Source organism: Protomyctophum bolini (assembly GCF_963924005.1).
Source record: "Protomyctophum bolini genome assembly, chromosome: 24".
Taxonomy (NCBI): domain Eukaryota; kingdom Metazoa; phylum Chordata; class Actinopteri; order Myctophiformes; family Myctophidae; genus Protomyctophum; species Protomyctophum bolini.
The window spans coordinates 11,109,557-11,125,675 of record NC_137885.1 but is presented as its reverse complement, the minus strand read 5'-3'; the positions used below and the strand labels follow the sequence as shown (position 1 = coordinate 11,125,675).

The following is a 16,119-nucleotide window of genomic DNA, read 5'->3' as shown; positions in this document are numbered from 1 at the left end:
AAATCCAACCCTGAAAATGATATAAAGAGAGACATAAACCTCACAAACCTGGAAAACATCACTCTTGCATTTTCACGACACCTTGCTGATGCCTGTGGGAGGATAAAATTGCTTAGCAGACCGTTTTGCATGCGGTGTAGTCCCTAGTATACAGCTTACACACAGACAGAGAGAGAGAGAGGGGGGGGGGTTTGAGAATGAGAGCTAAGTTGGCATAAATGGAGGAAGAGCGAGAGAGGAAAGGCGTGGCGATTTAAGCAGAACAATGGGTGCGTTTTTCCTTGTTTTATTGTTTGCTTTTCAATCTCTGTCTGCTGCATAGCCACAGCTGCGATGGTTCAAGCACACTAATTGCATTCCTAAATCAAGTAGCTCGCTGTGCGGTCAGCAGTGCATGCTCAGGATTTCTCCTGTTGTGTTTATATAGCAGACTAAAATGTGCACTTGCAGTTTGGGCAACTGGAAAGCAAACTCCACATGCCCCAACATTTTATTTACCTGCCATAGTGTCAACCCCTTACCCCTGTGTCGTATCGGTGGTTAGACTGGCATATTCACCAATACCGATATGACAAATAAGGGGTGAATCGATACTTTTCCTGAAACCGATACAGTGTCAGGACATCTCTACTTTTTATCCAAAGCCCTTTACATAGATTGTATTGGTCTGACGAAACGTTTCAGTCATGAGATCTCATTTGTTTGCTTTTAACCTATTTTTTCTGGATTGGAACGTCTTTTCTAAAAAAATATATTATCTTGAAAATGTGGCGCAAATCTTTGAATATATATTTCTTTCAACTCAAATCTTTGCTTCTGGGGGACGACACAACATATTTTCAGATGGGGGTCTGCGGCCAAATGCAGATAATTCTGGGGGTCCTTGACATGAAAAGGGTTGAGCACCACTGACATAGACACAGGTTTTTCAGAAAACCTTTTTTTAATCAGCCTCAGTCCTAAATGGGTTAATCCCTGCGCGTTTGTTAATTGTCTCCAGGTGATGCGAGAGTGGGAGGAGGCAGAGAGGAAGGCCAAGAGTTTACCACGAGCTGATAAGAAGGCTGTTATCCAGGTCAGACACACACACACACACACACACACACGCACACACACACCAGGCACGTGCAGAGGGGGAGGGCTAGTGGGCCTTGAGCCCCTGCCATTTTTCCTCAAATTTCCCTAAAATGTATATTTCTTTTGACCACATAAGGGCATGTGGGGGGGCAATACGAGCTTATGTGGGGGGCCAATAGGGGCAATTGGCCCTTCAAGACGAACATTTGACAAGTAATGATAATTCCACTATCATAATTAATTATAGAGAACTTCCTGGGGACATAATTCACCTTAAGAGAGTGGGCGGGGGTTTTGGGGTAAAACAAGGAAATGGGGGTGTGTGTTGTGCTTGTTGTGAGTACGACGGAGTGTGTGGAATAAAGAGACGTGTGGTTCTGCGCGACCAAAGAGAGAAATAGCAATTCGTCATTTCTTGCTATTCCTACAACGTATTACTTCTTTTACTGTCCAATGACATAGAATGGCACAAGGGACGGACCACACAAAAACACCACCCCCAAAAATCGGCACGTGCTACGTGCGCACACATGTACCCTTTTCTGGGGTTTGAGCCCCTGCCCCCTCAGTGCTCTCTGCACGGCCCTGACACACACACACACACACACACACACACACACACACACACACACACTCAATTCAATGGAGCTTTATTGGCACGATAAAACATACATTGCCAAAGCCAGTGTCAAAATACAATAAAAACCGTTGAAAATTGGGGAAAGTATACACAGTTGGATATACTGCAATATATAAATACTCTATTGCAAGTAATAGTCCGGAATTCAGAGTGTACTGAAAGTGCAGAATGTCCCATTTCACGCGCGCAGCGGTTCCAGGAGAAGGTGGAGGCGTTGGAGCAGGAGGCGGCCAGCGAGCGGCAGCAGCTGGTGGAGACGCACATGGCGCGCGTCGAGGCTCTGCTCAACGACCGCCGCCGGCTGGCCCTGGAGAGCTACCTGACCGCTCTACAGCAAGACCCCCCCAGGGTACGTACACGCACACACACACACACACAGGCCCTGGAGAGCTACCTGACCACTCTACAGCAAGACCCCCCCCAGGGTACATGTGCACGCACGCACACACACACACACACACACACACACACAGGCCCTGGAGAGCTGCAGGACCCCCCCCCCCACACACACACACACACACACACACACACAGTTAGGGATGTCACGATTTCAGAATTAACAATTTTTAACATTGAATATTGAAACATGGATACATGAAACAAATATTTCCGCTTTGCCTTTTGGGCTTTGTAATGAAAACTTCCACAGTCCACATATGACGCAAAGACTTTTACGGTGTTCCTTCATATTTGGATCAGGATTCAGGATTGGCTTTCATAGCAGTAGATGCAGGTCTTGAAAAATCTGTCTAATATTTAGCATGTACCTACTTTCAACTACTCAGTGCAGACGTGTTTCGACTACGAGCCTTCATCAGAGCCGTATTTTAAATGATATTGTCTGCGCTTTCCTCAGACTTGTAATCTCGGCACGGCTGTGAAGGAGGGTCTCAGCCCTCTGTGTGTTTTTCCGAGAATTCGATAAAGGTTGAAATTTCATAAAATGTGTCTGTCTGTCTGTCCCACAGCCGCGCCACGTGTTCAGCCTGCTGAAGAAGTATGTGCGTGCCGAGCAGAAGGATCGGCAGCACACGCTAAAGCACTTTGAGCACGTCCGCATGGTGGACCCCAAGAAGGCTGCCCAGATCAGACCTCAGGTAAAGCGCTCGCAGCACCCCCTGGCGCGCATGTTAATACCGACAGTTAATACCGACAGTTAATACCGTCACTCGACCCCGTGGCGGATGTGGAACATGTCTACACAGCAGGTGTGATGTGTCCAGGATGTAAACAAAGCTACATGTGGGAGTCAGAGGTTCTTCTCTCTTTTCACCCCCCCCCCCCCCCCCCCCCTGTCAAGCACTTGGGTTCGGGAGGCATTGGGGGCTTATAGATCAGCTATTTTGCCTCTTTCTTATATTATTTTACATTTGGCCAATGTTTGACCATGCAGTGTTTATAAAAAGTCTCTGTGAATTCAAGGCTTGTCATTGATGAGCATTGTTTTGGGTGAACCATCCCTTCAACATTGTTCTCTCACTCAACAATAAGAAAGAAACCACCATACAATATAAATATATATACAGGGCATCTGCACATTTCTAAAGTGGCAATGTAACGACTTTTTAATACCTCTAGAATATATGAAGTTTGATCTAGGTCTTGTGGAGATTGAACTTGATCTCACACAACGCTGAACAGAGTGCTGCAACACTGCTGTCGGAGACATCTGGGACAGACCACACACACACACACACACACACACACACACACACACACACAGACTCCCTACAGCAAACTTAAATGGCTGACAAAAATGAGGAACTGCAATCCGCCGAGCGAATCAATAGAGCTTTCACTTAATCACGTCCCATACCCCCAATGAAATGAAATGCAATGCCACCCTGTGATCAAAGAACCAACGGGGAGGGCACCGTCACGACAGCCAAAATCTTTACAGCATGAGTATTAGGGCTGTGAATCTTTGGGTGTCCCACGATTCGATCCGATTTCGATTATTGGGGTCATGATTCGATTTTTATTTTTCTCGATTCAACTCGATTCTCGATCCAAAAACGATTCGATACATTTCAGCACGATCTACTCCAGTCTTCTGGCATGAAAGCAGAGTACATTTAAAGCTTTTATAATTGTAAAGGTTTTAAGGTAAATCCAAGGCAACATGTAAAAAACTTTTGAACTTATCTGACTGAGTCTGACACTCTGTTACCAGAACAATACATTCAAGTAAAAACGGCTGTAAAATAAATAAAATTGGTAGGCTTAGGCTAGCTGGTAGTACAAATGCACACATGCACGGTATGCAGAAACCCATAATGTATTACACAGGTACTTTTGAACTTGCTAACAGAGTATGCATCTCTGTGCGTGCGGGCGTAAAATGTTGACGTCCTCACAAGCATGGAACTACAGACCTGTGTGTGTGTGTGTTCTCCCTAGGTTCTGACCCACCTGCGTGTGATTGAGGAGCGTATGAACCAGTCCCTGGGTCTGCTCTACAAAGTGCCCGGTGTCGCTGACGATATTCAGGACCAAGTCGGTGAGTCTCTCTCAACGCATCACCAGCTTCTTTCCAACTGTTCATTTAATCACAAGTTCACGGACGTTTGACAGGCAAGTCACACAGAGGGGTCACAACGTGCTTCAGCAGCCAAGTTGTGGCTAGAAGGGTTCGCTGCTCAACAGTAGGATGATGATATGACATTAAAAAGAAAGTTACTTCAAAATAGATTGACTATAGTCTGCATGTTTTGTAAATTTCCATTCCAGTCCTGTGGGTCTGGAAGTTCCGGGGACCCCCTGGGGACCCCCACGCAGAGTTGCACCACTCACTTCACACGTGTGTGATGTATTAATGTCCAGGTGTGGTTTGTAGGAACTCCAGTACTGCAGTACTTTATCAGACCTTTCTTTTGTCATCAGTACGTACAAGGTTGTCGGTGTAATTTAGCTTAGTTTACTTTAGCTTTTAGTTCATTTTAGTTGTTGAATAGAGTTTTAGCTTCTGTCAGCCTGCCTTCGCTTACTGTACATCTGAAGGAACATTAAAAGAATTATGCGGTGGACATCGTGGTGGCGCAGGGGTAAAGTTCCTAGCCACCACCTTTGAGACTAGAAATTAAACCAAATGGACTCACAAGGGTCCATTTGGTTCCATTTGTAATGTATGTTCTCAGTGTTATGGCATTCCTTGAAATTAAAATGTTTTAGAGCCATATTGCACTAAGGCAGTTGACTTTGCATCATATTGCATGTCTGCATAGGACTACAATGTAAACGAGCGCACAGGGCTTTTTGTGTTATCCTTTTTTATTGTACTTGCTGTACTGTTTGCAATTGGTCAATAAAGTATTCAATCTGTGACGATACACATGGGTGGATTGTCACAACAACTAAATTCTTCGGTTCTCTGAGCAATTGACAACCTTTTCCTGTGGGAGCCCCACACCCTCTGTTGAAATGGTAACCCTTCCCCCCCTCTCTCTCTCTCTCTCTCATCTCGTCTCTGCCTCTTATTTTAAATTGTGAGCTCTGTGCGGGTTAACCGGGTTTGACAGTTTATTGGAGTCGTGTGCATCACTCAGGCATCTGACTGTCCACCCAAACATGCTTGCACAATGGAGACTGCACACACACACACACACACACACACACACACACACTGTTCAAGCCTTTGAGTATGACGTCTGTCCAACGTCATGGTGTGTGTTGATCCTATGATGTGGTTTCTCAATTCACACGCAAACCTAAAAACACTGCAGAGACGCAAGCTCCCTCTGTCCCTCACGTACAACTGACAATTTGACAGTTTTTTTTATTTTACCGGTAATTGTACTCTGACATTTATACACTCTCAGAGTTTAAGGGGTCCTTGTAAAAAAAAATATCATTTGAGAACCACTAAGAGTTGGATCTCCTAATATGCCACATAGTGTAAGTCTCATAAATATTCTGAAGAAAATTTGGCATTCAGTAATTGGGTCTTATGATCAAAATAAGAACGTTATTGGTGTGTAAAACTGAAAATCAAAGATTTGCCATGGACAAGACCAAGTCTTTGCCACAGACACATTTTCTGTGTACGGACAAATGTGTCTGTTACCCCTGCTCAAGGTTGTACATCAAAATTGGTGAAGGCAGCTGATCTACAAGCTCACAATGGGTTGCAACATTTGCACATTGGCTAGACATGACCAGCATCCAGATGCAGCTAGGGTTGACGTTGTTAACGAGATTATTAAATGGCTATTTTAACAAAGCATGTCATTTGAAGTTCCTACTGCTTTAGAAGGCTTTTGTAGGCCTCAGTTCTTAAGCCATTTCGACCGGGAGTCTCCGTCTCATCAGCACAGCTGATTTTTATGTTTTGATGAGGTGTGAGGTCATGCTCGTTTGCTTCATTGAGACTACCTGTTGTAATGTATAATGGATTTGAACCCATTCAGGACGGGGACCCCTTTTGGTGTTTGGTTGACGGCCAATTACATATATTTTTGGGGGTCCTTGACATGAAAATGCTTGAGAACGACTGACTCAGAAAACTGTCATGATTTAGAAGACATTTGTAGAATCAGTCCTCGGGTCTAAATGGGTTTTAATGAGCCTCTCTCCCCCCTGTTGCAGAGCTGCTGCAGAGGGAGCAGTCAGAAATGGCCCAGCAGCTGGCCAACCTGCAGACGGACTCCTCCCGGGTGAGCTACGGCAATGACGCCCTCATGCCCGACCAGGAGGCCGGAGACGGCCAGGCCGCCGCCGGCCCGTCGGACCTCCTGCCCCAGGAGGACACCCTGAGCCTGGGCGGCGGCGTGGGCTTCATCCACCCCGAGAGCTTCAACCAGGCCAACACTCAGAACCAGGGTGAGTGGAGCCAGGGAGAGAGTGTTAAGAGAGGCAGGGGGCTGACATCCTGTGAGTGGGCACTTTTTAGACAAAAAAGAGCAGATCTGTGCGACGTGTTGAGAGCTTGTAGATCAACTATTTTCGGGGCGCAACCCAGCACTCTTTAGCGATAGTGGAGAAGCGTTGTACGGCCTGTATTTCTAAAAAAGATTGTTCAACGCAAAAATGCGGCGTTCAAGTTCAGGAGACTTCGGGGGAAAAGAGGAATTCTCCTGAATGCTGCCTTCCGGCATGGCATGGAAAGGAGTGGCATTTGCATTTCTTTCACCATGTAGTAAATGCTGCATTCGTGGTCTGGAGAGGGCAGTTGTTTTACAGACGGGTAAAAGGGCAGGGGCTGAAGCCCCCTTTGATGTCTATGTGTGCACGTAGAACCTAGATCATATTCCTAAACAAGGTTTCATTCCAAAGCTAATTTCACGGTTTCACGAGGCAGCTAATGTGTGAAAAGTGCACACTAAAATCTGGATTATTAACTTATACACGTTCTTAAAGTGTAAAAGAAACTCTCACTTTCAGATGGAATTCAATCCAGAATGCATCATGAACATTCATAGTGCATTCATAGTCTGACTTGACTGACAAATTTTCCCTACTCTCTCTCTCTCTCTCTCTCTCTCTCTCTCTCGTGTATTTATCCATCTATAGTTGAACCTGTGGACTCTCGCCCCAATCCTGAGCGAGGCCTTCCCACAAGACCAGGTGTGTACTATTTGTGGTTTCGAATTTAGGAGTGAGGGTTGGACTCATGCCTGAGTTATACTTCACAACCACTCGCATCGTTGATTGATTGAATACTTTTTTTAATATATTTTTGGGGGCTTTTTTTGTAACTCGGGAAGCTGTTTTACAATGAATTAACTCATGAATGGGAGGGAAAGTATTAATGTGTCTTTGACTTGTTTGATTGACATCAAAAGGGCACGTCAGTTCAAACGCACAAAGCAATATTTTATCAGATATATTGCACACAAGCATCAGTATTACAAAGTTGTATACAAAAAGAACCCTACCAATTCCATTTTTCATTCCATGTGCATTTTGCTGGGTAGAACTTCTTGAGCTGGTAATTTTGAAAGTGTGGGCACCCCTGCAATATTTTCAAAATATCGCAAATAGATGCCAATGGCTGGTTTCTATTCTACTCTAACTTGACACATATTTTCTGAATTAGGTTTGGCGTTAATAATGACCCAAGAATTAATCAATTGCATTCATAAAATCACTGTACTGAAATTATTGATGAACTCATGAATCATTGTCCATGCTCTTCCCAGTGACAGGAGTGAAGATGGAAGCTCTCCCGGAGCTGCGAATGATGGAGCCAGACGACAGGCACAGCACTGAATATGAAGTCCACCACCAGAAACTGGTACGTACTCTACACGCACACGCACACACACACACACACACACACACACACACACACACACACACACACACACACACACTGTAATCACAATACCAGTAAGGCGCCTTAGTGCGAGAAGCCACCTCGCGTGCACGCATCCATCTCGTTGACAGCAGACTTCTGGGCGAGCGCTGGTGCTTTGGCATGGGTGGTCAGATCAACATATGGAATGAATTCTGTATTGGCCATATAAGGAGCATGTCTTGAGTGTACAGGGTTTGATGAGGTCCGATCAACATATGGAATGTCAGAACAGGTCAGCTCCATATACTGTATGGAGATCTAAGAGCAGGGACAATCTCTTGAGTATACAGGGTTTGATTAGGGCCGGGTCTTAATTTTCAGGCCTGTTGAGAACTCTAGTTTTCGCCGGCTGCCGGGCGCGGCTGCAGTAATAACTTTGGGGCAGGCCCGTCTAGAGTTTGAATGGACAGGTATCAGTCAAAAGGGAGACATCGAAGAGGAAGGATGGATGGGGAAGGATCAACATATGGAATGTCAGAACAGGTTCTGTCATATATCCATGTATGGAGATCTAAGGGTTTGAGGTCAGATATGGAGTTGCTGGCCAATATTGATGACATCAGGGATCTCCATATACATTATGGGCTTAATTGCGACAGCAGATCTCATTTACTATGACATCAGAGGTCATAGTGATGTCACGAGACCTGGGCACCATATATGGGGAAAGCTCCCATGTATGGGGATTTTGAGTGGTACACTGACGGGAATTGCACGTTTTCATAGTAAATGCGAGCTTCGGTCGCACGCAACAATTGCTGTATGTACCAGTGAGTGAAGTATTTTACAGACTTAACTCATACATAGCTAAACGGCAGTAGAAATAGTTCAGCACAGGCTAACATAGATTTGTTCTATTTTTTTAGAAATAAAAAAAGTAAATAGCCTCAATGGCTATTTGTTAAAAGAAGTAAAAAACGTATTTGGCCTAGAATGAACACATTGTGTGCCCACACAACACTTAAAAAAACCCAGGGTGCCCACTTTTTACATTCATTGTTTTGACTTTTTTTTTTGTCAAGATGTCCACAGACATTCAGAAGGATCCATTTGGTTAAACTTGTACGCTCTCGGAGTCCTTGCGTTGAGTGCCTTAATCCCCCCTGTTTTGTAACGTATCTCATCTCTCATATACTGTGTAGACTAGAGTCTGGCTGGCTTCTCAGTCACAATGGTCTCTCCAACTGCGTTCCCTGATCTGTTTGTTAGCTCGTGACCCCAATTTAGCATTCTAAAACATTTGTGTGGAGCTGAGATCAGCGGTGCTAAACAACTAAGTGCGTGTGCTCAAAGTACTGTGTTTGAGTGCAATTTGAAAGGACCACTTCACCACTTTTCAACCTATCTTCATAGAATAGGTCCTCACTAATAATCATGAAAACATGGTGCAATTTTTTTCTACTCTGTCTGTGTCTCATCGGAGGGCTGTGGGCAGTTCAGAAACCGTCCCGTCAAATGCCTAATGATGATGTCACTAGAGGACCGGTTCTAAGTAGAAATCATGATTATTAGTGAGGACCTATTATATGAAGATAGGTTGAAAAGTGGTGAAGTGGTCCTTTAACCCATTTTGGGTGGGAACTGGGAACCCCCTTTGGTGTTTTAAACACCAAAGTTTTTATAGCGCGCAAGCTTGAAGGTCTGCTATTTTTGAAAAATCATGAAAATGTGGCATAAATCTTCTTTTTTTCAGAAGACTTTTTTCTTTTTTCTCAACGTCCGGGCTAAATGGGTTAAGAATATCTTTGACTTGGGTGTTTCCCCGTTTCATTCTTTACTACCAGTACATCTCATCTCAAATGCAAATGTAGTTGCTTTGCTCCACAGAAACTATTTGACAAAACATACATTCCAAAACAGGTTAACCAATTTGAAACTGGTATAAGCATAATTTTAGATTTTAGCTATACGTAGCAACATACATTAGTCGCTAGTCCCACCTATATCCAGCTTTTGGTGTGTGTGTGCACTAACATTGCACAAACATTCCCATGGATGGAGAATTTTACTTTAGTGTCTGAGCAAATAGACATAGGGCTCTATTTTCTAGATTAAAATAGGGCTCTATTTTCTATAATAAAATAGAGCCCATAGTGTCTATTTTATGTCATGATGATGTACGATGATAACCGTCACTTCACTCGGGTGTGATTCTTTTTTTTTTAATCCATTTGATTTGCTGCAGGTGTTCTTCGCCGAGGACGTTGGCTCCAACAAGGGCGCCATCATCGGCCTGATGGTGGGGGGCGTCGTCATAGCAACCGTCATCGTCATCACCCTGGTCATGCTGAGGAAGAAGCAATACACCTCAATCCACCACGGAGTCATCGAGGTGTGTGTGTGTGTGTGTGTGTGTGTGTGTGTGTGTGTGTGTGTGTGTGTGTGTGTGTGTGTGTGCATGCATGCGTCCGTGCGTTCGTGTGTGCGTCTATGTATGCATGTATTTCTTTGCTTGTGCACATATTTACAGTTTTGCAGGAACCATTGCCAACAAGCCTTTTACATTCTAAATTATCACTGAGGATTTACGGGTCCATTTGGGGTATAGCAGAATATATAGCAGAATATGAGAAACAGACATTGTGAGTATTATTTTCCTTGTCCGTTTTTTTTAGAATGATTTAGGATTTTAGGCAAATGGTTAGGAATTTGGAGTTTAGCTCTAAGGCTTGTGGTTCGACTTATAACCGGTTTACACTTGGTCGCGCACAGGCGTCGAACACTTACGTACTTAAAGTGTATTTTGATGCTGATACTTTTACTGAAGCACATTTTGAACACGGGATTTCTACCTGTAACATTTTGTAACATACTACTTTGCAGTATTGATACTTTTTACTTGCGCAAAACATGTAAGTACTTCTTCCACCACTGGTCCTCACACGTCTATAATAACTGTGTGTGTGTGTGTGTGTGTGTGTGTGTGTGTGTGCGCGCTCCAGGTGGATGCTGCCGTCACCCCCGAAGAGCGCCACCTGTCCAAGATGCAGCAGAACGGCTATGAGAACCCCACCTACAAGTTCTTTGAGCAGATGCACAACTGAAAAGAACACTCACACACACACACACACACACACACACACACACACTGACACTAGTCTTGTCGCACATCCCACTAAACCCCACTACACCCTCGATGCCACCACCCACGTATCTCCACCCGTCCCACCCCACCCCGATCGATCCCACACCCACCCATTCCCCTGACAGCCACAAGGGCACGGAGCGAGGTTTTGTTTTATGAGCCTGGGTGGGGTGTGCCTGACCGCACGCCATTCAATACACACGCACACGCACAAAAACACATCTAATTGGGTGGTGTTTATTTAAAAAGAATTCTCCTATTCACTCTGTATGGGCCTGCTGACTGAGTTATGCTGTATAAAACGAAACAAAACAAAACACACACGCACAAAAGCAAATCCCCGCTCAGAGCATCAAAACAAACCCACCCATAGGGGAGAGAGAGTCAGACTGTCCTCCGTGTACTCGCGAAGTCGAGGTCAGTCGATTGCATTTTGCTTTTCCGGTATGTGATGGATTAGATGGTGGACTCTTATAGAGGAAATCTGACCTATCAGTATTTCAGGGGACGATCTCTCTCTCTATCACTTTCTCTCTATCACTTTCTCTCTCTCTCTATAACTTTCTCTCTACCTCTCGCTCTACTGCTGAGCCTCATAAAATTGCTTCCTCTCGAGGCCAACATCAAGGTGTGATTTTCTTTCAAAACAAATCCTGTTTTTTACAAGCGCTGGTTTGAGTTTCCTCTCATTTCATGGCAAAACGCTATTTCCTGACAATCGCTCCTGAAACAATGTAAGCGGTTTAACCCACTATAACTGTGGTTTGATAGTGAAGATGGCCGATGGTACAAGCTCACAACAACGCGACATGTTGCGAGCTTGCAGATCTGATGTTTTGCACCAAATCTTTACCCATTATGGCATGGCCAGAAATAGAGACGCCCGGGCTTTATGTAGTTAAATTGATCTGCGTATCATGGTGGTTTACAGATCTGCAGCTCTGAGAGCGTTCAAATGGAACCAAAAAATGGTCTCAGAGTTGGGGGTCCTTGAAAGTAAAACGTTTGCTGGTCTAGAAGAGGAGATCGCCAGGTTATGTTTAATTCGAGGCTCAGCAGCTGCCCAGTGCCCACCTCCTTGCATCCACTACTGACCCCTACAGTCCACACTGGAGTATAGGTGATCCCCCCCCCCCCCCCCCCACACACACACACACACACACACATATCTCACTTCCCCTCCTCTCTCTCCCTCTCTCTCTCTCCCCCCCCCCCCCCCCCCTCTCCTCTTACTTTGTGCATTCTCACGACAGCCGTGGCTGGGTTGACTCACTGTCTCTCTGCGTAATGGTCCGGGGACCACCCACCAGGGGTCCCCCCCCCCCCCCCCCTTTATGGGTCTGTAACTCAAGAGTTCTCTAGACCCCCGTAAGGGTCTGTTTGTTTTCATTTGTAACACTCGCCGAGTTACTGACCCGCAAGAGTCTGTTTTGACCCCGGGTTGGTCCCCAAACCCGATGTTGAGAACCAGGGCGTTGACTCAAAAAGGATTTGTAAATTATCAAGATATCAAATATATCAAGAGGCTGCCGATGATGAAGATGATGATGATGATGATGGTAACCATGTATTCCGAATGAGCTTTTTTTGTTGTTTTCTTTTCTTTTTTAAGCATTTACGGTTACCCAGTTTAGTTTTTACGTTACATTTACGGTTACCCAGTTTAGTTTTTTTCAAAAAATAACAAAATAAATCTAACAAAAATCGAGTGGAGAAACGGAAAAAAAAAACAACAAAACAAAAAAAAAGCTAAAAAACTATGTAAAGTCCTTTTTTAAAAACAATTTGCGTGTGTTGTAATGCCGATCTTAGCTGTTCGTATGTAGTGCATGATGACAAAAACGATGATGACAGGATTTGACGAAGAAGAAAAAAAATAAAGAAAAACTAAACGAAAATCTTTAACGCTGCTCTTGAGAATCCTTTCTCACGTATCGACCTGTCGTCCTAGCAACGATTGTACATTTTAGTATCTTCTCGTGACCACGTGACTTCAAACGACCATGGAAAAAAAAAGAAAAATCTAAAAAACGTATATTAAATCTACATAGATGAATGGGCTCCGCTTTGATATGTTTAAAAAGAACACTTTTGGGGGGGGGGGATTTAAAAGTGTTTATTTTTTTTAAATATTTTGTTTCTTTTGGTTCCTGAATCTACAGTGGTGGGGTGGGGGGAGGGGTCGACCCATGTTGTGTATATTATTATTCTGTGAACTTTACTGTGTTGAAAAATCCTTCTCTGATCACAGGATCTTTTTGTGTAGAGGGGCTCTTTGAGATCATTCTATTTAAATTTTGTGTTTGTTTATTTTTATTTTCATTTTATTTTAAATTCACATTGTGTTCTTTTCTTTATTTTTCTTTTAAGGGCCATATATAGGCTGGGGGAAGTATGCCATGTCTCGTCTATTTTCCTGCTACGTTATGCGTTTCAGTCCAGCCGCCGCTCCCCTCCTCTTTGGGTCCGTTTGACATTTCAGAAATACAATAACGTTTGCTCTTTGTGTACTTAAGACAACCCTTCTCTGTTTACTCGATATCTTTATGCCCCCCACCCCCGTCAATCTCTCCCTCTACTCTCGCGCTCCAATCGTTCCGTGTTTTTGAGGAGAGAACAGGTGCCGGCGAGGGGGGAATGATTGGATTGGAGGTGTGTGTGTGTGCGTGTGTGGTGTGTGTGTGTGTGTGTGTGTGTGTGTGAGTGAGTGAGTGAGAGTGAGTGTGTGTGTGTGTGGGGGGTGAGTAGGAAGAGGAAATGACTTGCAGTTCCAGATGGCTAGCCAGCCAAGCAGTAATGGATTCTCACTCCCCTCCCTTCCCCTCAGCTACCCTCTCCTCCAGGCATGCTGATCAGTGCACTGTATACGTACAGCAGCTCCGCTTCGTGGCAGATCACTGTAGTGTTTTTACATCATTGACCCGATCTCTACTGTAAAGATGGGGTTCCTAGCAGCTGAGCTGTTGGCATCATGTCCAATCCATGGCATGGCGGCGCAAGTGACATTGGAAGCAAAATAACTCTGGTTTCACCCTGTAATATTTGTCCCCTGATAGTACTGATACCGAAAATGGCCGATTTATAAGCTCACAGACATTTCTGAGCTCATATTGTCTGTGTGTGACACGCAACTAAGTATAAATCAAGCTTTAACCCAATTCTCGCCCACCTACCCGCAGAGAGTCAGCTTTATATCGCTGGGTCATGGGGTTTGAATTTGCCAGACACTATCTCAGCACAAGGTTAAAAGAGAAATCTTGTGATCTACAAACTACCTGGCTGCCTGTCTGTGTGCTTGTGCTACATCTCATGAATGATGCAGTTTGCAGTGAATCCATGTCCATCTACTGAGAGACCGCAGTGGGCTGGGTCATAATGCCTTGGTTTTTCAGAGGGTGTTGTTTCTTATCAGCCCAATAGAGGGCAGCAAAGTTGAGGAGGTAGCTAGGTTTGTTTTTGGGGGGGGTATGGGGGACTTTTCTTTCTGTGGCTTTTCTTTTTTCCACTGTGTAATATTTTGCGGGCCATTTGCATTGGCTGGGAAAAATACGCTTTCTACACTGTATTCCATAATAAAGGTTTGAATGTACATACGGATACTGTGCCTTTGCCCCAGTGTTTTTGGCAGCAAATTTTAGTTTTAGTCACAGTCTCTTGAATAGTTTTCATTTAGTTTCAGTCACATTTTAGTCACCTGTAATGTTTTAGTGTTAGTCTAGTTTTAGTCGACTAAATATCATAAGACTTTAGTCGACTAAATCTACAGCTTAGTCGACTAAAATGTATTTTGGTGGGCCTTGATGCCGACTGTTTTTACACTTGCTGAAAATAGCCGATCTACAAGCTCACAACATTTTTCGTCTTAGTTTTAGTCGACGTAATCAACACTGCTTTGCCCTTTGATTTATGAGTTCCAGGGTTACTAGAAGCCTTTGCAAAACAAGCAGATTTTCTGCAGGTCCTTAAGATGTTTCAAAAAGTCTAAAATGCAAAGATCTGAATTTCAGGCCTTGAAAGGAGTAGTTCACCCAAAACATTACTTATTTTATATCAATCGCACACCTCATGAGGCCAATCAATTGGTATAATTATTGGCCATGAATTAAAATGAAATAGAAAATTATGTTTTTGTCTGAACTACTGGAGTACCAGCTGGTACTCCTTTAAGATTTCTTGAAAGGTCTTTAATATAGTTTGATAAATTACAATGAATTAATTGCAAGTAAATCTGGATTTTCCTTCAAATCCTTTCTATAGCTAGTCTTAAAATGCATTGATTCATATTTATTTAATGGTTGGGCTAAGTCAGGTCAAGAGCACATTATATGGTTGGTGAAATTGCATTAATATGTATGTCCACCTACACTACTGTATATGGTGGCCTTCACAAATTGATAAATGATGCATAGATGTATACCACCTTTCTCCAAAGTGATTTACAGTGTGCATTACATTCACACACCAGTGACTGAGCAAACCATTCAATGCACTAGCCTGCTTATGCAGTTGAGGGTAGGGATGTTAATAGTTCATCGTTAATCGATTAATCACCATTAAGAAATGAGTTGGTTAAACTTAACAGTTAACTAATCAAATTAATCGAAACGTCTCTGCTTTTGCATGTGATGTGACAGACGAGTGCACTTTTCATTTGATTCTATTTCTCATAGAAAGATGCCATTGCCTGGCCCTAGTTGTACACTTTTGTATACCGTTGCTCTTTATCAATGGACGATGGTGCTTCTTATTGTTATTTCTTACGATTCTATTGCTGTAGAGTACTTTGTATCTGTGTAACTAACTGCTGGGCTGCCTGCGCACACCGATTGTTGGGAGTGTCTTTTTGTGGGAGTCCCTCATGCCATTTCACACCAGAATTGTAGTACTACATTGGATGTTTTATGCTAATGTGATGTTCCACAATAACTTGCCCAATGTCATTGGACAGTATGGGGTATCCATATGTCCATGATCAAACTAAATTAATGTTTAGGGCAGTAGTGTTGGAATCACAAGGTTCCC

General features: G+C 43.8%; 2 protein-coding genes across 9 annotated transcripts in view; one reads left to right on the top strand and one right to left on the bottom strand.

Moving 5' to 3' along the window:
- The window catches only part of LOC308311531 (amyloid-beta A4 protein-like), a 60,618-nt gene extending 45,922 nt beyond the window's left edge, over positions 1-14,696 (top strand). For 4 of the 8 annotated variants that reach the window (XM_080758264.1, XM_080758263.1, XM_080758262.1 and 1 more), the window contains 9 exons: positions 1,001-1,075; positions 1,908-2,066; positions 2,686-2,814; positions 4,118-4,217; positions 6,302-6,535; positions 7,226-7,279; positions 7,855-7,949; positions 10,198-10,344; positions 10,955-14,696. In XM_080758264.1, coding sequence (XP_080614390.1) covers positions 1,001-1,075; positions 1,908-2,066; positions 2,686-2,814; positions 4,118-4,217; positions 6,302-6,535; positions 7,226-7,279; positions 7,855-7,949; positions 10,198-10,344; positions 10,955-11,056 — 1,095 coding nt within the window. In that variant the 3' untranslated portion in view covers positions 11,057-14,696. The remainder of the gene's footprint in view (positions 1-1,000; positions 1,076-1,907; positions 2,067-2,685; positions 2,815-4,117; positions 4,218-6,301; positions 6,536-7,225; positions 7,280-7,854; positions 7,950-10,197; positions 10,345-10,954) is intronic. The other 4 variants (XR_013963666.1, XR_013963667.1, XR_013963668.1 and 1 more) reach the window with 4 other exon arrangements.
- map3k2 (mitogen-activated protein kinase kinase kinase 2) overlaps positions 1-16,119 on the bottom strand; it is a 316,607-nt gene that overhangs the window by 188,795 nt on the left and 111,693 nt on the right. The gene's annotated exons all lie outside the window — the stretch shown is intronic.